The following is a 24822-nucleotide window of genomic DNA, read 5'->3' on the forward strand; positions in this document are numbered from 1 at the left end:
GTAGCTGCTTACTCACGAAGAAGAAAGCATTGAAGCAGCCTCGTGAACATTGATCCGCGTGAAACAGGACAGTGTATTAGACCCCTGAGTGGCGCATTTTGAAAACTAAACATTTTTTCAAGAATGACAACGCCGTGAAACAGCATAGAGTCGATCGGACGTGTTTAAACAAGGCAATGAAGCATGAAGTTTCCACATGCGGTCGAAGCACAAGAGTGTTGATATAATTTCTTAGAGATTCTCGTCGATTTTTAGTTTTCAAATCCCTCTCTCGTAGAGATCAAATCTCCTTTGGTCAAGTAAATCATTTTTCAGGGTGAAAAATATTGCAACTTTCACGTCCCACTTCCTTTTCTCGTATGCTGCGGTGTCCATCACCAGTATTTTCCGAAAGCTGATTCTTTGCCACAAAGTCCAAAAAGAGAGGCAAAGGAGAAAGTGGCAGTTCCACGTGCTCCCTCTCTTTGCCTACCAAATTAAACCGCCCCTTCAATAATTAACAATTTAACACCGTAGTGGGGATGGAGGGATGTGTGTAATGACGGGCATTCCTGTTTTAAAAAAACAAGAACTCATTCTAAAATTAATCTATTTTATATTTTTGTTTTGTTCTTACAATCAAAGTACCCAATATCACTAGTGTAATATAATATAAGACAGGATTCTGGCATTTCCCATGGAAACAGTACTGGTGGGCAGTAGTGGACAACAACGTGGACTAACACCGACAATCTCAAAGCTTAGGCATCATCATAAACTCCCTCCTCCTCACTCTCTCTTCCCCACTTCAACAACCACCTGCACATCAGCCGTTACATTCGCTTCCAGGTTCTTCTTTCTCAACCATCACTCGACCATGACTTTTTTACTTCTGCTTCTTGATTGAGTTTAGGTAGGAAATATTAATTTGTGAATCAGCTGGTTGCAGTTTTGAAACAACAAGTTCATGTTAGTTCAGTTTTATATGTGATGCATGCATGCGGAAGCGTACCCACTTTCTGAAATTTTTTTGACCTATTAATTCTATTGATATAGGAATCATTATTTTGATATCTAAGATCATGTAGCATCCTTCATTCCCTTTAATTACTGAAGCAGTGCTTCATTTGTCCATGACTTTTTTTTTTAATTGTGCTTCTTTCACTGTTTAATTGATTGAATTTCTATTCAAACTTTGGCATGCAGAAAGAGGAGGCTTAATAAGAAGTTAAGTTGCAGGGGATTAATGTCAAAAATGGCTGATCATGATCAAGCTAAGGTAGTCGCTGCTGATGTTGTCTCGGGGGATATGATTTTTCAGCCTATCTTGGAGGATGGGATTTTTCGATTTGATTGTTCTGCAGAAGCTAGAGCTGCTTCATATCCCAGCCTTTCATTCATCCGTAGCAAAGATAGGGACACGCCAATCATGAGTCACAGTGTTCCTTCATATACCCCTACGTATGAATGTGTTTCTGGGAAGCAGATTGTTAAATTCGAGGTGGGTAGTTACAGATTTCCCGTAGTTGTACCTATCTAAATGTAAATTTGAAATCTTTTATGTTCATATTTTTGAGTTATTCCGAGTTTGACAGCTTACAATTTGTTTGGGGGTTTAGTTTCCTGATGGTACCACCTTTTATGGAACTGGAGAAGTTAGTGGACAGCTTGAGAGGACCGGAAAAAGAGTAAGTGCTTTTGTTTGATGCAACAGCCATGATTGATTTGTTTTTTGTATGTGGTTCTTTATATAGAAGATTTTTTAATGTAGGTTTTCACATGGAACACGGATGCATGGGGTTATGGTCCTGGAACTACATCATTGTACCAGTCACATCCTTGGGTGCTGGCTGTTCTTCCAAATGGAGAGGCGTTAGGGGTTCTTGCAGACACCACGCTACGCTGTGAGGTGATGTGCCAATAATGAAAACATTTTTTATTGTTTTATCCCTTGTATGTTTCCCTAATTTTAAATTTCACCCTTACCATCAATAAGCAGATTGATCTGAGGAAGGAATCAATAATTCAGTTCATTGCTCCCTCATCGTACCCTGTTGTTACATTTGGTCTTTTTGCTTCTCCCACAGATGTTCTGAAATCTTTGTCTCACGCCATTGGTAACTTCCTAACCATTTTAGATTTGATTTGCTTCTTGAATCTGTTCTCTGGTTCAATTGCTTTTTTTATGGATGTCCTGTTAATTGTCTGCTCATTTCATGTGTTATTGCATTTGTTCCATTTACTTATTGTGTGTGTTTATGGAAAGAAAAATATATTGTAAAAAATGGACTCTTACTTTACTGTTACAGTTAGCGAGGATTTTTGGTGACTTGATCTTTGTTTTTTGGGTTTTGGAATTGTTTTGGTGTTTCTGATGTTTTGATCTGGGGTTTCTTATGTGATAATGGCTTTTGTTATGAGCATGTAGAGAGGCTTGTGGAGAAATTAGAGAGTAGAGAAATGGGAATCAGTGTATATCCTCTTCCTTGGCAAATAATAGTGGAGGGGTAATGGCAAATTGACTTTTGAATTGGCTAAAACGAACAGAAATATGTGCGGGAAGAGGAGGGAATATAAAAGGTTGAAATGATGGAGTGGGCTGCATAATGATGGCGGCTTAACTGCCATGAAACAGTTGGGATCTTGCTAGGGGCAGGCTCCTAAGATGATGGGGGCATGGAACCTTGCCAAAATGAGAATTTGAATTAATTTGGCATTACTGACAAGGGTTTTCAGTTCACAATGGATGGCTTTCTTCTTTCCTTTTTTTTTTATCCTTAAATTTGGAACATCTAAGACTATTTTATTATATTTGAAAAAATCTGGTTTGCTAGTTGTTTATGCTGTGTCACTTTCCTCAGGAACTGTTTTTATGCCTCCAAAATGGTCGTTAGGCTATCAACAATGCCGGTGGAGCTATGATTCAGATGAGAGAGTTCGCGAGGTGTGCTTTTTTAGGATTCATGCATGTAAAATGTTAACTATTGCAGGATTTCAAGCTAGCCCCCTGTCCTGATCTCTTCTTCTTAGCTGTGGAAAGACAGTTTTCAGTGTTATCTTCCCAAAGTTCTGTTCACCCCATATTAGAGGCCCTCAATTGCTTAAAATTGTTTACTCCATTCATATTATTTGACATTGTATATCCGTTCTGGCTGCTGAGCCTTGTAAATTTGCAGATTGCCAGAACTTTTCGAGAGAAGGGCATACCATGTGATGTTATATGGATGGATATTGACTACATGGATGGCTTTCGCTGTTTCACATTTGACCAGGCATGTGCTTTGCTTGAATGATCCTTTGTTGACAAGTTCATTGTATTTGAGAAGAGGGTTTGGATTTTTATTTGGGGTGGGAAGGGGTTTCACTAATACAAAGGACATCAGTTTAGTTTCGATGTTTAATGAGGGGCAGATAAAGGAAATATTTATTGAATTATAATGTCATATTATAAGTTTATAACTAATATTTCCAGGAACGTTTTCGAGATCCACAATCTTTGGTAAAAGATCTCCATGATGATGGATTTAAAGCGATTTGGATGCTTGACCCTGGTATCAAGAAAGAAGAAGGATATTTGATCTATGACAGTGGTTCTGAAAATGATGCATGGATCAAGAAAGCAGATGGGGAGCCATTTGTTGGTATGAATGTAGCATAGCATGCTTTAGTAATTACCCTTAATTTTCTTACATTTACATTGACAAGTTATGGTTTTATTACCACGTCCAGGGGAGGTATGGCCTGGGCCCTGTGTTTTTCCTGATTTCACACAATCAAAAGTTCGCGCTTGGTGGGCTCTTTTAGTTAAAGATTTTACATCTAATGGTGTTGATGGCATATGGAATGATATGAATGAGCCAGCTGTTTTCAAAGTAATTCTATGCTTCTTTCTCAAGCCTTCCATTTCTGGCTGTCATTTCTTGGTCTCATTACTTTGCTTTTCAGACTGTTACAAAGACGATGCCTGAGAGCAATTTACATCTAGGAGATGAAGAAATTGGAGGTTGTCAGAATCACTCACACTATCACAATGTATTCCCCCAAAACTTTAATCTTTTTTTCCCCGTGGCAAGATAATGATATCTAAGAATGGGATGCCAGTGCTATTATTTTCTTCAGTATTATGCATTCTTGCCAGCAACCCTCTGGAAGAACTATTTCGTCTAATTTATGAACTGCTTGCTCTTCTGATGGTTTGTTTGCGTTCATCACTGTGAAGAAAATAATTTTTGAAATTCTAGTCATTGTTATTGGTTTCGCACTTATAGGTATATGGCATGCTTATGGCAAGATCAACATATGAGGGGATGAAGTTAGCTAATGAAAATAAGCGTCCTTTTGTACTCACCAGAGCTGGATTTATTGGTAGTCAAAGGTATGCTGCAACATGGACGGGAGATAACCTTTCAAACTGGGAGCACGTACACATGTCTATCTCCATGGTACTTCAATTGGTAAGCCTATTTTTTACCCAATGAGAAGTAGGCAAATTGACTTTGTTTTTCGCCTTTTAGTATGTTATAAGTTATGCTTTTATCTATCTCATATGTGTCCCTAGATCCTCACATCATCATTTTTGTAATGCTTTGATTTTTTTCCCTTCCAAGGCTAAAGAGTCATTTCCTAATAGCTTCTCTTAAAGGCCATGTGTAAATGGTAACCACTTGGATTTGACCATTGCACCATATGTTATAAAATTTATTACTTGGTTTTGTGTCTTTAGAGAGAGAAACTGTAGTCAGAAAAGGAAATGCTCCCTTTTACAAAATGAAATTAAAAGTTTTACTTTCTCTTCTTGCAATATGGTCATTTTCTCTAATTTGAGTTTTACACTATGGATAGGGACTCAGTGGTCAGCCACTCTCTGGACCTGATATTGGTGGATTTGGTGGAAATGCAACACCCAAACTTTTTGGAAGGTGGATGGGTGTGGGTGCTATGTTTCCTTTCTGCCGTGGGCATTCTGAAAAAAGCACAAATGATCATGAGCCATGGTCTTTTGGGGAAGAGGTTGGTGACACATGCTTGCAGTTTGATACCTCTCACTTATTTCTTACTTGTGATATGAACTTGGATGTTTCATTTTGTGCACAGTCTGGAGCAATTGATATTTGCAAGAACATTGTCATCTGTTGTAACTGCTAAAAGTTTACCTTCTACATATGTTCCAGAATCGCATTACCTCTTGTTAAGATCATATGTTTTTATAGCTTTGTTGCCACCATAATTTTTCCATGTTGCTGGTTAATGTAGCTACTTTTTATGTTCCACCATCAATTTTTATTGCTTACTAACTTTAGTTCCATTAGTGTGAAGAAGTGTGCCGTCTAGCATTAAAGAGGCGCTATCGACTTCTACCACATATATACACTCTTTTTTATTTGGCACACACAACAGGTATCCCGGTGGCAACTCCAACTTTCTTTGCTGGTACGTCGTACGTCGTTGTGCAGTTGAATAATCTTACTTCATTTAAGGAACTTCAGAATGTTTTTACATTCATTATGGTCACTTATTGTTTCCGTGTAAATTGCCCATGCAGATCCAAAAGATCCTGGCTTAAGGACCACTGAAAATTCCTTCCTGCTGGGTCCTCTTCTTGTCTTTTCAAGGTTCTCACTCTCCTTATTTAAAGATTCATACTAGCTTAAATGTGTTTGATTTACTTGATTTCCTCTCACACCATGTGAGCTGGGTCGTAGGTTTTAATTCAAATTGTAGATTGTAGATTAATAAGGCCATAAGAGGCAACAGTGTTATTGACAGCCATTTTATCAGCGGGAAGGTTCATTAAGGGGGTAACTTGTATGCATTATACACAGTTTAGAGATCAGTTGGCCAGTGTCTTTATTAACTGTCTTGGTGATAAAATCTCTATTTCTTGCAAGATGTGCTTGAGAGACAACCATTTTGAGGGGCAGTGTTGGTAGGAGTATTTATATAATACTATATATTTGCTTGCTTGATGCCTAACATTCTTGTAAGAAAGTAGAATATGCCTATACAGTATAATAGTTCTGTATGCATTGAGGAACAATTACAATGTCATCATCTTCACTAGTCATAATTCTTTTTGGTTGTGTTTGTCTCTTGGGTGATAATTGGTAGAGCTCTTTGTAGATAGTGTTTTCTTGCAGCATCCCTATGCAATTTGTACTAATCCTCTTTTATTTTCTTTAGCACCATTTCTGATCAGGGAATGGATAGATTGCATCCAGTGCTGCCCAAGGGAATCTGGTTGAGATTTGATTTTGATGATTCACACCCGGTATCTATTATTTTCATCTTGCTCTACTTCATCTAATTATATCTTCTTACTTACCTTTATATGTAACAGGATTTACCGACATTATATTTGCAAGGAGGATCAATAATTCCTTTGGCTCCCCCACATCAGCATGTTGGTGAAGCAAATCTGTCAGATGACTTGACACTCCTTGTAGCTTTAGATCAAAATGGTATTTCTCACGCTTGTTAGTTTTTATAAAGGGCAGGTGTTGAATTGTTTGCTCAAAGATGTGAAGTTTAATATCCTTATGATAGAAGTTTGATATATTGGACCTCATAAACTCCTAATTCCATTCACAAGCTTGCAAATTAGACCATGGAGTTATAGGGTGTTAAGCATGGTGAATTTGGATACTCTGAATAGTAACATGCCCGCCCCCCCCCAAAAAAAAAGAAAAAAAAAGAAGAGTATCAATTGCAATTAGCATGCCAGTATTAGGAATTGGGTAAGTTCGGGGAAACTATCATTTTCCCCTAAGTGTTCCCACAACCCGCATTATACTAATGCAATCATCATCACTTTTAACTGATGAGACATTTTTTTAAGCCTGTCCTACTGTTTTGTGAAGCAAAACGTTGGTTGATAAAAGGTACCTTCTGGTTCTTTACATGTGTGCACATGTATTGGTGGGAGAATGTATGTTGATGGATTGGTTTGACCTGGTTGCATTACATTTCTGCATTTGTAGGGCATGCTGAAGGATTACTATTTGAAGATGAAGGTGATGGGTATGAATTCACCAGAGGTGGATATCTGTTGACACGTTATGTCGCCGAACTTCAATCTTCAGCTGTTACTGTCAGAGTTTCCCAAATGGAAGGATCATGGAAGAGGCCCAGACGCCGTCTGCGTGTGCAGTTATTGCTTGGTGGAGGTGCAATGGTATGTCTTCTGTTGTCAATGAACATTGTTAGGGCATACTTGGAGTTCACTGTAAACTACCACTGGTGAAACATATTTTTAAAATGTTTATTAATCTTTTTATCCTTGAGCAGCTTGACTCATGGGGCATAGATGGAGATGTCCTGAAAATCAATATGCCCACAGAAGTTGAAGTTTCTACACTGGTGTCCACCAGTGAGAAACAATACAGGACCCGGTTAGGTATTGGTACTTCTTTTTGGTTGTCAATATCCTCTATTTTCCGCCTTTTTGTAATTTTTTAAACATTGGTTTTAAATTTTTTTTAAAACATATAGGCTCATAATTCTTGTTGGTTGAAAACTCATCATTTTCTTCTTTAGTTTAGTCTCCATTTTGATTTTCGTGAAGAGAATATTTACTTTTCTCAGGGCATATGCATTCAATATGTGGGCCAGAATAGAATATTCTCCTTTCGTCTTGTTTCTTCTTGAAATTTCACTTGCACATCTTCGTTTTAGTATGTCTCATTCATTCTCACAACTGTAGTTGTGTTCCTTTGGTAATCATATTTAGATGGCTATGATGCCCTCCAAGGATAGGGCTTTCTGTGTGTTTAAAGGTTTTCAAAAGGATAGACACTAATTGGCTTATTGTAGTTGAGGAGGCTGCTTGTGGTTTTCTAACTCTGCCTTTGTGTTATTGCTAGAGTTCGTGGACTTTTTTCCTTTATGGTGGTTGAGATGCAGGAATGATGGAAATCATTTCTTGTCTTCCTTGCAGTCTTTTTACGAATATTTAATGTATATATTTTAGGTAGATAGGTTTGTCATTCCACCCTTTTGAAGGCATCACATAGTTCTTTCCAAATGCTACTTTTTAGGTTTTATTTTTTATTTTCAAATCAGTTTGTGTCCTCAATAACTTCTCAAATGCAGAATGTGCCAAGCTTATTCCAGAGTTGGAAGAGGTTTCTGGACCCAACGGAGCAGTGGAGCTTTCAAAAGTCCCTGTTGAATTGAAAAACGGTGATTGGATTGCTAAAGTAGTTCCCTGGATTGGAGGCAGAATTATTTCCATGGAGCACCTTCCTTCGGGTAATGCTTACAACCCAGCAAAACTTTTCTTTCTTCTTCTTTTTTTTTTTTTAACCTGGCCAAGGTAATTTGAAGTTCTTGAGAGCAGAGGTTCACCTAATATGATCCAAAAACTCACTATCTCCTTTTATTGGCAATGATTGAAGGAACACAGTGGCTTCATAGCAGGGTTGAGATTGATGGATATGAAGAGTATAGTGGTACTGAGTACCGGTCAGCAGGATGTTCTGAAGAATATAGTGTCATTGAGTAAGTTGCTGACTTGTTTGACTAATTTCATTGTAGTTTTTGATCTTTGGGAACATAAATGATTCCAATGTAATTCCTTTCTGATACAAAGCCCAATTCTTTCTTATGACTGAATATTCAAGTAGTGCAGGGTAGAGAAAAAGAGTGAGTTATTAACTCATATAACTTCCTTGAGAATTTGTTTTGTTTTCGGAATATTAATTGCCATACAATCAACTATATCAAAAAAAAAATAAAAATAAATAGATAAATTTCTATTCTTGTCGCGTGGATCGAATTTATGGAGTTTCCCTATTTCAATATGGATAGTTTGACCTTACTGAGGCACTTTTTGGGGACCTCTTGTTTCCTTAATGCATTTGTTCTGTTTTCTCATACTTGAAAAGAACTGTAGTCCCTGGCTTTTTCATGTATCTGCTAGATACCCATGTTTATGCCTGTAATCGTTGCTTGTAGGCGGGATCTTGAGCATGCAGAAGAGGAGGAATCTCTTATTTTAGAAGGTAATATTGGTGGAGGGCTGGTTCTTCAACGGCAGATATCTATACTCAAAGATAATCCAAAGATTCTCCAGATTGACTCTGGCATTATAGCCCGCAGCGTTGGTGCTGGTTCTGGTGGATTTTCAAGGTTAGATCCAGAAACATTCCTTATCTATGATGATTTTAATTTCTTTCAGCTACCATTAAGAGGATCTGTGCTCTTTAGACTTTCTTTGCACCAACCCATAATGACATTGTCAATCCATCACATGGAGATATTGTTTAACTGTTTTTCCATCACAGTTACCATCTATATCATTTTGTTTTGCTAAACAAATTAACAAGAACATGAATTATGAAGTATGACAACATGCATGCTGTTTTGCAGTCTTTTACCAGAAGATGCATTCTGGAATTGGTTCTGAAATTGCATTTTACTTTGTTGTTTCTCTACAAAATCAGTCTTTTCACATGAGATAATCTTCAAAAACGTTAATTTCCCAGAAACAATTTTCTATTCATTGTTTCTCTACAGGATTGCAGTCTTTTTACATGACATTAAAAAGTACTCAATTTTCCTCATGTTTACTCATTTGAATATTCTTTGTTTCCTCCTGTTTGGTCCTCCCCTATGCTTAATGTGTGCTAGGGCTGTAAGCTCACATTCTTTTCTTTTAATCATTATACAACCATGCACCAACATGTATATAAAGCTATGAATACCAAACTATGGTTGTTTCTGTGTTGTAGACTGGTTTGCTTGAGAGTACACCCGACGTTTACTCTCCTTCACCCCACTGAAACTTTTGTCTCATTCACCTCCATTGATGGATCAAAGCATGAAATATGGCCTGAATCTGGGGATCAGTTCTATCAAGAGAATCTTCTGCCTAATGGTAAGTTCCTTGTCACCCTATTTTATGGTGTTTATACAGATTTTTTTTATATAATTTTTGTAGCGGAAAATGTAGAATGTAAATGGAACTGGAATGGATAAAGAAAGGAAACAAACCATGAGATCAAGCAAAGTTGGCAAAGGACTATTGCTTACAAAGCAGAGGTCCTGAAGTTGACTCAAGTCCCTGCTGTTAATCCCAAAATTAACAATAGAGATGGGAAGCTCCAGGGAACATTTCATTAACAAGTAACAATCCTTGAGGTTTGCTGAAATCACTGTGATCATCCTTCATAATTACAAAATAATCGTAATCACAATGCTAAAATTTTAGTTAATGCAAGTATCAAGAAACAGTGTAAAGTAGTAGCCAATGTAATTACAATAACCTCAGCACTGCTCCAGTCATTAAACATTTCATTAATTCTTGCAAGAACTGTGGGTCTACTAAAGTAACATTGTTTATTGAGAGCCTGTATGTGCATATGTTGAGCCTAATAATGTTTGAAAATTTTGATATCATTCATTGCGTTTCTTTTAGGTGAATGGATGCTGGTGGATCAATGTCAGGGCTTGGCTTTAGTCAATCGGTTTAATATTAATGAGGTTTTTAAGTGTTACATCCATTGGGGAACAGGGACAGTAAATCTGGAGCTGTGGTCTGAAGATAGGCCTGTTTCAAAGCAATCACCTCTCACAGTCTCCCATGGGTATGAGGTGAGAGGAATCTCTTAGTTACTTGTACAAGAGATGGATGCAGAGATATTCAACCAGCAGATATAAATTGTGAAGTTTTAACTAAATAATGCATCAAAACTTCTTTTGTGAAAAAGAATGGTAAAATGGATCTAGGAAGCCAATCTGTTGATATGTACTTCACTAGGTTTATAACATAAATCAGCATTTCTTCAATAGAAGTAGTTTTATCGCTAACCTTCGACTATGGGCATCCCGGATTGGATGGGGGTGGTTAGGTTTGTAAGCTAGATACTTTTTAAACCCAAGTAGCCTAGTGGCTTGAGCACCTCCCCACCATCCTGCACAACCGAGCTTGGGCTTGAACCCGGAACGTGCTCACAAAGATTACAAGATACTCCTAAAAAAAGCCGGGAATTGTGACGAAACAACACTCCTATTTTACTGAATGAAGAAACGTTGGTTTAGGTCTTTCAGAAACTGAAGCAGCAGGCGTTAAATGGTGGCTTCTCTAGTTATCCCTTAGCCCAAAGGCGCAGCCTTTGCTATGACCAAATATTCAACTAAAAATGTCTTTTGGAACTCTACTTGCAAAACTCTGTTATGAAAAAGCTTGAATTATATACAAAGAAATCATGTTGGTGCTAGCTGAAGCCACTAGCGAAAGATGATAAGTCTTTATTTACACAAGAAACTTTGCCTTCAATTTTTGCCCATGCATTTGCTCTTCAAAGTGTTCACGCGGAGCTCAAGGATCTCTATGTAAGGTAGGAGTAGGACTTGTGAGCATGTTAAGCTAGGTGCTCAGATTCTTCCCTTTTCTCTCTTGGCCTTCTCTTTCTCGAGCAGGTAAATTATTTCTGCTTCAGGCATATCCAAAAGGATTATTCACCTCCCCCACCTTTTCCAGTAGCCTGTCATTTGTTAACATGCCTAGGCAGGCCCTTTGGATGGTCACCCAGCTTTCCTTTAATGGTAAAGCAATAATCCCTAGAACACATCCGATGATTGTTCCGACAACGGCACCTATTGCATTTGCATTTTGTTTATTAGAAGAAACAAGTCTCTGTCAGGTTCCTTCCAGCTTTTCGCAAACACAAGACCAATCTTGCTTGTCATGGCCCAGTGGGAATGTGGTTCACAGTGCTTTGGTAATAAAGCAGAAACCAGGATTGGCCTTGACCATGAAGTTTCAAGTGTAATGACGTGCCTCCCATACCAATGTTAAGTCCTTGCCTCCTTCGTCAATGGGAAAGGACAATTGCAACACAAAAATATCCTGAAACTCTCAGTAGCAATCATAATCAAAGCAGGAATTTACTTTGGATTATCAATTCTATCATTAATTTTCTTTTCTTCTGTTTCCTCTTTCTTCATTGCATTTGCCTTTCAGTAATCTTGAGTCACTGGCAAATATAAACTGAAAATAATAACAATAATAATAATACCATAATTAATGTCGAATTTTGAGTCTCAAAAGCTGAAGTGTAAATGGACCAAAGCATAGATATATAATATTGTAATCATAGACCTATACAACTACATAAATAATTCTTGTAAAAACCAACGTCCACCATACAACAACAATAGCAAATTAGCTAGAAGAAAATATTGTTCTTCACATTTCTCTCCATCTTCGATTATGAGTCGGTGCACAGCAACATAGGTGTCCAGGTTGCTTCTGAGGTGATAGTTTTTAAGCAAATAAAGAAATCAGAAGAGATTAAAAGACTGCAAGAATAGGTGGTGATCTTCGTTTTAATCCCTCCCAATCACTGTAAAAAAAACAATGCAACACTCCTTTGAGACTGAGCGCCAAAGCTAACAGTTCTTAGAATTCATTTGGCTGCTCTTAAATATAATTCATTTGGACAATGCATGAAACGAGATAAAAAACTTATAGCATAGTCTAGTTGTCATTAGATACATCAAGCAACCAGTCATGCTTTTAAACTTTTCTTCATCAAATCTATTGGTTCCATCTTCTTTGCTAAATTTTTTCTTTTAATTCATTGAAGTAGTGTTAGTTTGTAATTCTCCATATAAAATTTCTTTAAATTTTCATTTTCATACTTCTTTTAGCATATAAATATTTCATTTTTACTTTGCTTGATTTTCATTTCAATAAAATATGTTACGAGACCAAGATCAACCATTTGAAAAGTTTGTATTATCTTCTGCTTGAATTCTTCAACTTATTATGCATTGCTTCCCGTGTCACTAGAAGGTTATCAATATAAAATGATATGATGAGAATATCATTATTATTTTTCTTTACATAGAGAGTTAGATAAGCTTTTCTGAAAGTCAAAGCTTATAATATAATCATTAATTCTGTTATATCAAGGTTGTAGATGTTTGCTTTAATTTATATGGAGTTTTCTTTAACAAGTAGACTTTATCTTTTTTTTTTTGCTTGAATCACAAATCATCTCACTGGTACACTTTCTAGTTCTTGTGTGCAGTAACAAGCAAACGATATATCTTAATCAAAAGTTGAGATTTTTAACCCATCTCATGACTATACTGACACGCACGGGATCCTTTCCATGCTTCTTCACTCCTGTTTTTTTGACAAGGAAGAAATTCCTGGGAACAACTCAAAAACACTGAAAGTTCCAATGGCTTCAAAAAGAAAAATGCAGAGCATTTTGCTTTTCAAGCTGCTTCTCTTAAAACTTTATTGTTGCAAAGCTTCTATTTGGACCGCTGGGCAATCTATCAAATTAATAACACAACAACATTCTCTTGTTGGTTACAACGATGCCTCTTATTCAATAAGATTATAATATGTAGCTAGACCATGCCAGTCTCAGGATCATAGAGATTGAATTCTAGTTTAAATGAAAGTGTGATAAAAATTATTTTTTAAAGTGATTTTTATTTAAAAATATATCAAAATAATATTTTTTAAAAAAATTATTTTATAAAAAATTTAAGATTTTCTCTTTATATATTTTTTTCGGATCATTTTAATATTTCAATATAAAAAAAATTAAACAAAAAATAATCTTCCACAGCCCAAAAAAATCAAAGCTGCAAAATGACTTGCTTCCCGTCACTGCTTTCATTCCTGAGCAAATGGAAAAATGGCCAGATGAGCACATAATTAGGATCAATATTCCTTCACATTTTCCTTTGTCTTGCTTTGGTTGTCACATACTCTACTGCCAACCAAGCAATAAAACCACATCTAGGAATATGTACGAGTGTCCGGAGACGAGTTTAAACTTTAAACTTCAATCAACCCTGCCTTTTCTACTCGTATTTTTCCCAAAGGCTTCTACATGAGAGCATTTTTATCTCCAATGAACAGTGTCTTCATCCAGATAATTAATAAAAATCATCCTACGGAGCAATTTGAACGCTTATCATGTTCATCTGATCTGGGATTGTATAGCACAAGTCATTATATTCTCATATTAACGACAGAACCATTGCGGTATCCGATAGCCCAGATTCCATTACAATTCTCCCACAAAGGACTTAATTGGTGCCTATTATCCCCACCATAACGATGTACTTCCATTCCCCACTTTCAAACTACACCTCCATGTTTCAAAAATTTCCGTCCTTCAATCATGTAGCCATACTTGCTGATTCTGAAAGAAACAGTTCTTGATGGTCGTTACAGACATCAATGACGAGAAAATCAACACCAAAGCCATACAAACCTAACGCTCGGCACATGAAAAAACAACAAACAAACATCATCAATTCCTAGAGTTCAGATGACAATAGTCACACACATTCATTGACATAATGTTTGACAGTTTTGAACAACTTCGTTTTTTTACACAAGTGACCAAGATATATCAGCTCGATTCAGCAGGAGGCTTCTCTTTTGGATGTTTGGAGGCATAATGATCACCTAGTTGATTACTATTCGCCAGCTGAACCTGAAAGTCAAAAGGCAACTTGTGTTTAGTATAAACCAAATCTATGAACCAAAAACACAAAGATCAACAATAACTACCATAAAAGGATTAGCAAAAACCTTACAAATTGCTTGTAATAAAGAAATTTGTAAAGGATTGATGTGCAAAAGAATGTTCTCATGAAGAACTGCTAATGGGGCAATTATACCGTCCCTCAAAACTGACCAAAACACAATCTCAGGTTGATCACTGAAAATGAACTCCCGAAACTACACATGCGAGATTAAACCTTGTCTAAATTTCTTATCATCTCCGTTGAAGATATGACCAATAATATGAACTTGCCATTACCTGTTGGCTGTTCTCCTTAAATTGCAGTTTGAGTAAAAGGCAAGTCTTTCCATAATGGGCATCATGACCCCACCAACACGTAGTTAATTGAATAAAAAGAGCGAGATTTCATATGTACCAAAATGAGATACATGCAGGCATTTCTAGACAAGAACACACTTCATGTGTGTGTTTTGTTCTGTGGTGCACGGTACTTTTCAAAAATGTTTTTCACTTAAAAATACATTAAAATGATTATTTTTTCAGATTGTTTTTTATTTTTGATATTAGCACATCAAAACCATCAAATAGCACTAAAAGAAAGCATCAATTTGATGATTTTTCAAGTGAAACACACGCTTTTGAAACGCACCCAAAAGCAAAAGCCAACGCACTCCTAAACACTCATTTCATAATTTAGCAAGTCCATGTTAGGGATTGTGGTTCGGTTTTTCAAGTTAAAATGCAGGCTCATGATCCCAAATGGGTCATTCTAAAAACCATAGTTCGGAATTTCAAGCCACTTAAAACCATTGCTTTCAAAACCCAATCCAAAACACTCCTTTTAAGTTCCTCAGATATCATAATTTTTAAAGCCTCAATCCTTGAATTGGTTGCATTCTAAACAAGAAAATAAAACCTTTAAAATATTTAACTATTGCTTATCTCAATTTCTTATTACAGTTTTGTGCTCTTGGAAGTGAATTTATGCTTTTTTTAAAGAAAAGATTTTAGGCAAGTCTGTTTGCACATGGATTATTCAATTTTTGTTAAAACATTACTATATGAGTTGCTTTATATTAATGAATTATATTCAAAATATTAAAAAAATATATAACATCCATAGCTTAAAATACTTAAAAATTAAAAAAAAAATCAGTCTTTTATTTCTAATAGCTAAAAATATTATGGAAATGATAGAAGCCCTTTTTAAAAATTATAGAGGGGCTGCTGAGCAATGTATTCTTCTTTTTATTGTTTATTGAATCGAATATAATAAGTGGAAGCCATAAAATTTAGTGAATAAAGAAAAAAGGGTTTTCCTAACATGGATTGAGAAAAAAAGAAGATTCTATGATGTTTTGATGCACGCTTAAAATCAAAGGTTCTACTACAAAAGTGTTCGGGAAAAAAAGTTTATGGTGTTATAAAAAAGGCATATTGAATGTGTTATATAGAAACATGAGATCGGATACTAAATTCAAAAAGGATAAGGAATATAGGAAACATGGTATAATTAGAAAAACAGGAAAAAAATTATATAGGAAACACGAATTAGAAAAAAGAAAAATAAATAGAAAACACATATTCAAAAAGTATTATAGAAATATATATGTATTAAATCAAATGTGTATAAAAGGCATTTAAAGGTATTATAGACTTTCAAAAGTATTTAAGGGTAACATAGTTAATCAAAAGTTTTTATGCACCTTGTGCCTTTATATATAGTTATAGATACATGCAAAAATATGTAAAAGAAAAGCATTAGGAGATTATTGATCATTGAAATCTTAAGAAATTAGTGGAAATAAGTTGTTCAACAAATTCTATTCTTTTTTTTTTGGGTAAATCTCACTAAAACACAAGGTAGTTTCAACTAGTGAAGTGAGAGCAGTTTATAGCACCCAATTTCACAAATGTTGGCCAATACAGCACTTGGAATAGGAACAAGGTATAAAGGTGGCATTTGGATCTTAGCTCGTGAAGTGACTGTTTATAATGAAGTAATATGAAAAAAAAAGTGACATAAGAGTTTACAAAAGGTTATGGTGAGAGAGTAATGGCACTGTGTTTTTACTTTAAAAACTTGCGTTAATAGTTAAAAAGGATTATAGTCAGAGTAAAATCACAATGTTTTTAGTTTGGAATGGCAAACTTTGGTTTTGAAGGAAAGATAAACATACAAACCACGCCATATCCAGATTGAAAACATAACAAATCAAGTAGTAACTCTAAATAGACCACCATAACTTTGATCCACAATTAAATTTTACAATGACATATACGTTGCAGCTTCTTCATTGTTTTCTGCTACATGTGTATATAATTTGCTGCACTGAGCAGCACTACAAGCAAGCATCAATTTCAGAAAGAACCCACATCAGTTTTTATGTGAAATCAACATGTAAATCATCAAAGTCCCGATGTAAAATAGTGCATCTCACAGTCCAAAGTGCGAATCATATTCAAAATCTTGTCTGGACCATCTGGTTTATTGACTAACCAAAGACAAGCTTGTAAGAGGATTTTCAACTTAAAGCTTCCAGAACAAGTAAAACCCTCGTGAATGAGCAATAACCTTACTGAAAAAGGTCGTCTTAAATAAGAATGCCGTCAGGCAGACCTCAAATTCTCAACTTCTAATTGAGAAACTAAATACACAGAGAAATCAAAGCCGTACCAAGAAAAAAAATGTTACATAACCTAATGACACAAAAACAACAGGACAAATAACCTAATACAGTCATATCGCTTCAAGTTCGTCTCTGTACCCTCCAAGTGTTTTTTGGTAAACAACAACAACTTGGGAGCTCTCTATCGGATAATAGGTTTACAATATCACCAATCTCCTCCCCCTCCACTATATTAATACTCAATAAATATAATTTCAAACCCACACCATTTTATCTGAAAACGCACCATATTGAAAAGGACACTCACAGTCTTAAACGACAGAGAAAAAGGGGGAAAGAACCCAAAATTTATCAAGAGTTAATTTCACGATTTATAATCGTTCCAACAATAAAAAAAAAAAAGCAGATCAGATTGAAAAAATAAAAGTGTATGATGATACGAAAGAAAAGAAAAGCAAAGGAGAGAGTAAAGTAGTGATAACCTTACAGATGGGGCAGGTAACTTTGAGAGCAACAGCTCGGGCTTCAAACTGAGATCCCTTAGATTTCTGATTCCTTTCTGCGTTTTTCCTCTGGGCTTCGATCTTCTGCTTTCCTCGAGTCATTTTCTCTCTTCTTCACAATCTATTCTTCTGATTTGATTCGATCTGTTATTAAGGAAAAATAAAAAGAATGCTGTGTGGTGGGTCCCCTCGCTTTGTTTATGTGACTCTGCGCGCGTGGGCGGCCATTGGTTTTTGCTGGCTTTTTGCCTAGCCATGCTATGTGTATATGGGCCGGATAGCTGTGCACTTCGTTTTGAAACATAACACTCGAAATATTTTTTAAAATCTATTTTTTATTTAATTATATAATAAAACAATATTTATAAAAAATTAAAAAAATTATATTTTATATTTATATAATTTTTATTTTATTTTAAAAATAATATTTTTTTCATTATCAACATAGTTTATTGAATAAAAAATAATAATAAAAAAAACATATTTGTAAAATATTTTTTTCTTATTCATGTATTTTTTGTCTTGATAAAAAATATTTTTTTAATTTAAAATTTATTATGATCATAAAAATAAATCTTAAATAAAAAATAAAAAATAAAAAATATATATGAATTGATGATTTGGATGCATCTAAAAAATATAAATATAAAAAAATCATGTAAAATTATAATAAAAAAATTATTTTATTCTCTCAAATTTAATGAGAATATTTTAATATATATATACATACATGTCACATAATTATTTATAAAATAATTTTTAATATCATAATTGGACAATCTCTTAGATACTCAATTTTCTTGGCATAAATAAATTATATAGGTATTGCTAATATTTTTTCTAACAAAAAAAAACATATAGGGGTTGACTTGGTCAACTTAATGAGTCTAAAAATAATTCAAATAAATCATAAAAATATAATTTGACTAAAAATATTCAAGAAGACATCGTTAAAAAAAATTAAGATGAAAACATATTAGATAATCCTAGGTCAACTTGTAAAATCCATAACCTAGTTATAAGACCATGATTATTTTTTTCAATTGAAATCATAGCTAAACATCCAATTAAATTAAGCACGACAGAATTGATCAAATCATATCATAATACAAGCTACAGTAAAGACCTGTAGAAAGATCATAAGGAAAATAGAAGATCTATCAAAAGAACTCCTGATTAAATCATAATTGGCTAGCCAATCTACCATTGAATATGCTTCTTTGAGATATGGATCACCTAAATATCTCATTCTTTTGCTAATAAATCTCTCGCCTGCATGATTAGATTATAATTTTTTGTCAATGATAATCTTAGCTTTAGTGTAAATTAACTGAATCGGATTCCAAATTACATAATTCTTTGGACCAAACTAATTGTAAGCCATTGGTAATTGCCCATAATTCAGCACTTATTGACATGCAAATCCCGATATTAATAGCAAAACCAACAATCCATCTGCCTATAGTATCCCTAATGAGACCATGATAACCCTACAGAAAATAAATCAAAATATATTATGAAGTCTAATTCTCAATCAACTCAATGTTGAATAATCAAACTAAAAAAAAAAAATACTAAAAAATACTAAAAAATAACTCAAGTCAACCCTAGTTAACTTATCAAACTTGCGACTTAGTTCATGAGACTAAGATAACCCCATAGAAATCAAATAAAAAATATATGAAATTCAATTATCAATGAATCCAATGTTGAATGATAAAATTTTAAAAAAATCAATAAAAAAATAACATAAAAAAACTCAAGTTAAGATAGATTATAATACCAAGATAACCTTATAGAAAACAAATAAAAAAAAACAATTTAGGCCAACTTACCAAACTCTAGACTCGGGGCATAAGGCCAAACTGGCCAGTATAACTCCATATAAAGAAAATTGAGATACATTATAAAACATGATTCCTAATAAATTCAATGTTGAATGATTAGATTAAAAAAAACATCAATTTAAAAAGGGACTAAAAAAATAACTTGAGTTAACCTGAATTAACCCACAAAACTAGTGACTTGAGTCATGAGACAGGATAACATCATAGAAAGCAAATAAAAAAATTATAAAACCTAATTCTGAGTCAATAAAAAGTTCAATGATTAAATTAAAAAAAATAGTCAATTAAAAAAAGAAAAAAAAACTCGAGTTAACCCTGTTTAAAAAAATTAAAACAAATCATAAAATTCAATCTCTAGCAAATCAAATATTGAAGGATGAAATTAAAATTGAAAAAAATATATAAATAAAAAAACAAAGGACTATTGAAATAAATAGTGCTTTGTAAGGTGGTGTATAGTAAAAGCATCACCCTTCAAGTGTTTTGTAAATTTTAATAAATTTATTTAAAGAGAATTTTATTCCATTTGTTTTAGTAAAAAAAACTTCAGAGATATTTAACAAAAAGTACCTTAAAGGATGGGTATGGGAGTCTGGACTTAAAAATAAAGCCTATGCACGTATAGGCATGCATTGTAGGACCCGCATGTCATTTTTTTTAATGGATCCTAATTTATCAATAAAACAAACGATGCATCATTTTCTAGCTCAAATTTCGGTCCTCTCTAATGGCTGAAAATTTAAGTTCTAAGTTTTTGGACTTTAAAAGTCCAATTTTCAACTTATTTTCACAAAAAAAACATCCCATAAACATAATTGAAAACTTAATGAATCAATTTTTAACCCCTAATACATCCTATAATTACTCTCAAAACAAAAAATCCAATCGAATCAAAATAAATTTATGGTCCCAATCTTTTTTTCCAACATGTTTTAAGAGAAAAACCATCTTTATTGAACTTTTATCTTCAATACAAACTCATTGACATCAAAATCAACTTTTTTATGATTGAAATGTGGTTACTCGAACCTTTTCTCTCGCTTTTCCTTTTTTTTAGCTCCTTTTGCTATCATCTCTCATTATTAAAGGACTAAAACATTAAAAAAAAAAATTAAGGATTGAAATGTACAAAGCTAAAACAACATGGAAAAAAATTTAAAAATAAAAAAATTTGGGGCCAAACTAAATTTATTGCATCCCATGATTAATAATAATAAGAAAGGTTTATGTGTTTTTTTAATATTAGCTTTGGTCCTTGTTATTTAATTTTTTTAAAAATAATCAAAAATTTTATTTTATAATATCGACTCTTAATTTACTATTTAAATGTTTCACAGCAGCTCAAATATACCAAAGTAAAAAACCAAAAACTTAAAATCATGTCAACATAACATAACATGGGAGGATGAAAGTAAAAGAAATAGAGTACAACTATTGTTTACAATATAATTTTAAATTATTTATTATGGCCCTCTTGGGATATAAGTCCTATATAATAATGTTGGAGTATAGTCACTCGCCAAAATGATTAGTGGCGTAATTGAAAACAAATGATATAACAAAGTATGTTATAAGTTAAAACTCTTAAAGATTAAGAGCATTATAACCATGAGAAGACACTCAAAATATTGAATTTTTAATTCATTAAAGTCTCACTTGTGAAAGGACTATCACAACTCTTTTTATATAGAAAAAAAACATAAACCCCTTTTTATAATAAATGGAAAAATAAAATAGGAAAAAGTTTTCCCTTTAAATAGAAAAACTAAAAAAGCCTAAAAATATTGAATATAAAAAAAATTTAAATTGAATAAGAAGAAATAAAAAGCAAAACCTCATCAGTAAAAAAACATCTTTCACTTTGAACACATCGTCTACGACCTTCAGCCATGATAATCATAGAGCTTAGTTATTGAAAGTAATGTTTTGAGGCAGAACCTCCGCATTTGAAAACCACCTCCTTTACTATGAACATGTTTCATCTGCTTTAATACTAATTGATGTTGTAAAAAATAAAGGATAACAAAGTTTGTTATAAATCAAAACCCTCAATTGAAAATTATTCTCCTCTACCACGAACATGTTCTCCTACTTTGATATTAATTTACATTGTCAAATAGGGGCTGATGGAGAATAATTTTCTAAGGAGGGCCAAAACTAATATAACAAGACATGTAAATTTTTTTTTTCTAATATATCATACATGAGTTATAAACACAAAAAGACTGCATGATTTAGTTTTGTGCCAAGAAAAACATAGAAAGATACAAAGTTTACTACAAACAAGATAAATAATATAAAAACTTACTACAAATATAGAACGACGTTTGTATGGGCTAAGAGGCTAAGAGAAATATTAAATTGAATCAAAGTTGTGAATTAATTTAATTTTCATAATGTATCTACCATTTTAATTTTGTTAGTCTTCATACCCATCAAATATAAACATATAAAGTCTATAAAAAACATTATCTAAAATAAATCATTATTTTTGTTAGCTAATTTTTTTTGAAATAAAGTACAATAACAATAAAATAATAAAGAAATTTTTTTACATATTTATTTTAATTGTCTTCGTTGCTCTCTCATAGAACATAAATCATTTATCATTATATTTATTGAGTATTTTTCAACAATCTCTTTTTATATATATAAACAATCAAATAATCTACAAGAAAATCATCCTCCATTAGATTACTTGTTTTAACCATCTTTATTGCTGAAAAATTTCATTTAGTGGTTTTTGTTGAAATAAAAAGAGTCAAAATAAACCAAATTAATCTATCAATTAATGGATAAATTATTGATTTTCCACTTTCTACCAATCCCTAGCATAAATTAGAAATTGGTGATAAATTCTTTAACCTTATATGATTGGCACTTTAAGCTCATAATGTTGCAACTAGAATCTCTACTTATGTTTTTTATCAGAAAAATCTTCAAGATAGAACTTATTAACGTACCTACATATATCTTCAACATTGAATAGTTTGTAAGCATCCAAAGTTGCGCCTAACATTATAAGCTCGTCTGTCTGCTAACTAAATCTATTATTTAGCTCTTGTAGTTATTGATCAATGGTAGCTATAAATATATTAACTCGATAGTAATACTCAATTGTTACTAAATTTGTTTTACGATGAGATCATCCCACAATAGAAAAACAAGCATCCATATTAGAAACTTCAATGTCTTAATACTTACAAAAATGATGTCACTTCTAAAAGAGTTTCCTAACTATCATGTCTTAAATTTTGAATCAACATCTTTGTAGTATATACCAAATGTATAACATTTAAAATGTCTTGGGATTTTTGCTGCAAGGCTTGGTAAAATAGATCAGTAATTCCGATAGCATTCTTCATTACATGTAAGATGAATGAAAAATCAATTTTTTTAACAACTTAACTGTAAAAGTTGCATCACCATGTTGAGAATAAATAGATGCATCTGAAATAATTTTCTCAGGAATCAATAAAGTTACCCCATATATTTTTAATATATTATAAATCAATTTGAAGTGTGAACTTCATCTACTATCTCTAGGTCGCTACAAACCACTTATTTGATTAATTCTTTTACCCATTTCAATCTTACTAATAACAATTAAATGTTCAATTTAAGCTACTTGAAAAGCCTGTAATTTATCATTGCGCTTGCAAGAAGCGCTAACAATGGTGACAATAAAAATCAAATTCTAAAAGAAAGTGTGAACATCAAATACTTCTCTAGCTGCAAGAATAAGAGCAAATTATAATTAATGGGTTAGACAATGTATGTAATATGCATAACAATAATCTTTAATGAGTAAAGTTTGCAAATTATTTCATTCTCCATCAGTGGCAGAACCACTGTGAATCAAAAGGGGGCAATTGCCCACTTAAATTTTTTTGTATATTTTTTTATATTAAAATATTAAAATATTAGTTTAGTGAATTATTGTTACACGGCTAGAAAGTTTTGACTCATATGTTTACACACACACACATACACACACATTGCCCTAATTTTCCTTTTTTTTTCTCTTTTCTTTCTTTATCTTTCCCTGTCTAACATTGTTTAGCTGTCGTTCCCTGCCTTTTGCTTTACTCATCAATTAATCTTTCTTGCCTTTTGCTTTATGCTTTAGGTAAATATTTTTTATTTTTTCTATTTATTTTATTATCTAATTTTAGTTTTATTCTTTTATAATTAGTTATTAAAAATATTAGAGTTTATGATAATTTAGGGGTTTTGATATGAATATTTTCAAATATATTCAAAATAAATGTTTAAATCTGCTAATTTAATCAATTAAGTGTTTCTTTACTTATTATAAAGAAATAAATTAATATTCATGCAAAACCACTATTCTTGGCATCTTTTGCATTGACAGAATAGTTTATTGAAAGATAGTTTGGTTGTATATATTGATAAAGATATCTTCGATAAGATTGATAATGAAGCTATTATGAAGTGGTTTCAAAATATGAAAACTCGAAGAGAACAATTATAACGTAAGTTTTTTTATTTTAAAAGTATTTTTAAATTAATTTTACTTGATATGAATTAATATACATGTTTTGAATTGATTTCTAATACATGTCTATATAATATAGTGTTTGTTAATAATTTGCCCCCTCATTTAAAAAACTCTGGCTCCGCCACTGCTCTCCATGCATATTACTAGCATCGTCGTAACTCTATCCTATAATATTTTAAATATCAAGATTATGATGAAATAAAGCATAGAAAATCTCTACCTTAAGAGTTAAAACAATTGTATCTTTGACATGCATGATATCAAAAAACCATTCTCATATAAATTCACTTCTATAAACAAAACCAATAATAAAGATCATTTGTTTTCTTTTGGATTCATCTTGAGCCTTATCAATATTAAATTTTTGTATCACCAATCTCATGACGAATTAAAGGCTAAACACTTCTAGCAAAGACTTGTAAAAATTCCTTTTGAGTTTGTTATGAAGTGGGTTATGTGTATTTAGCTTTGTATAGAACATTACCTAAAACAAGAGCATATATTTATTCATTGTATAATGCTTAAAGTTCCATCATTTCAAGAAAATTATCCTAGTTTTTTTTTTATTATGGTCATTCATCATGTCCTCTAAAATCACATGCTTAAAATATGAGTCAACAAATAATATCTATTGAGGCTTTAATACACAATCAATTATTTAGAATTTCTTGAGAAGTTTGCCTTTCAATCACCTTCTCACTATAACATGACTAGTTTTCTACATTCTCCAAGCATCTAACAACAAATCTATAAGTTGGGTTTGAACCTTTTTTTAATACGAGTAAAAAAACACATTGTTTCTCATCATTAACTTTCTTTCAATAATTTAATCATTTAAAA

At 32.9% G+C, this 24822-nt stretch overlaps 1 protein-coding gene and 1 long non-coding RNA gene across 3 annotated transcripts; one reads left to right on the forward strand and one right to left on the reverse strand.

Annotated features, from left to right (window-relative positions):
- The first annotated feature begins 515 nt into the window (after positions 1-515).
- On the forward strand, positions 516-10785 carry LOC133675697 (uncharacterized). 2 transcript variants are annotated; one of them, XM_062097152.1, is made up of 23 exons: positions 516-828; positions 1186-1480; positions 1599-1667; positions 1751-1888; positions 1979-2096; positions 2841-2923; positions 3156-3251; positions 3452-3620; positions 3709-3851; positions 3925-4011; positions 4248-4433; positions 4822-4989; positions 5289-5409; positions 5522-5591; positions 6160-6247; positions 6317-6437; positions 6957-7150; positions 7264-7372; positions 8068-8226; positions 8373-8475; positions 8932-9105; positions 9708-9853; positions 10394-10785. In XM_062097152.1, the coding sequence occupies exons 1-23, from the start codon at positions 677-679 to the stop codon at positions 10585-10587; spliced, it is 3183 nt and encodes a 1060-aa protein (XP_061953136.1). In that variant the 5' UTR covers positions 516-676; the 3' UTR covers positions 10588-10785. The 2 variants fall into 2 exon arrangements, with proteins under 2 accessions (XP_061953136.1, XP_061953145.1); XM_062097161.1 differs by having other exon boundaries at positions 767-892.
- A 3155-nt stretch (positions 10786-13940) lies between these two features.
- Positions 13941-17862, reverse strand: LOC133680998 (uncharacterized). Its single transcript, XR_009836410.1, has 2 exons — positions 17593-17862; positions 13941-14447 (listed from the first exon to the last, which is right to left on the reverse strand). It is a non-coding gene; the product is annotated as an uncharacterized LOC133680998 (long non-coding RNA).
- Between the last annotated feature and the right edge of the window lie 6960 nt (positions 17863-24822).

Source organism: Populus nigra, chromosome 1, assembly GCF_951802175.1.
Source record: "Populus nigra chromosome 1, ddPopNigr1.1, whole genome shotgun sequence".
NCBI classification, from domain to species: domain Eukaryota; kingdom Viridiplantae; phylum Streptophyta; class Magnoliopsida; order Malpighiales; family Salicaceae; genus Populus; species Populus nigra.

Excerpts from the sequence above, each read along its gene's own strand:
- LOC133675697 (XM_062097152.1), top strand. The coding sequence starts at position 677 with ATGGAAACAGTACTGGTGGGCAGTAGTGGACAACAACGTGGACTAACA. Across the intron at positions 3,852-3,924 it reads ATGAGCCAGCTGTTTTCAAA|ACTGTTACAAAGACGATGCC; the intron begins GTAATTCTATGC and ends TTTGCTTTTCAG. Across the intron at positions 4,012-4,247 it reads ATCACTCACACTATCACAAT|GTATATGGCATGCTTATGGC; the intron begins GTATTCCCCCAA and ends TCGCACTTATAG.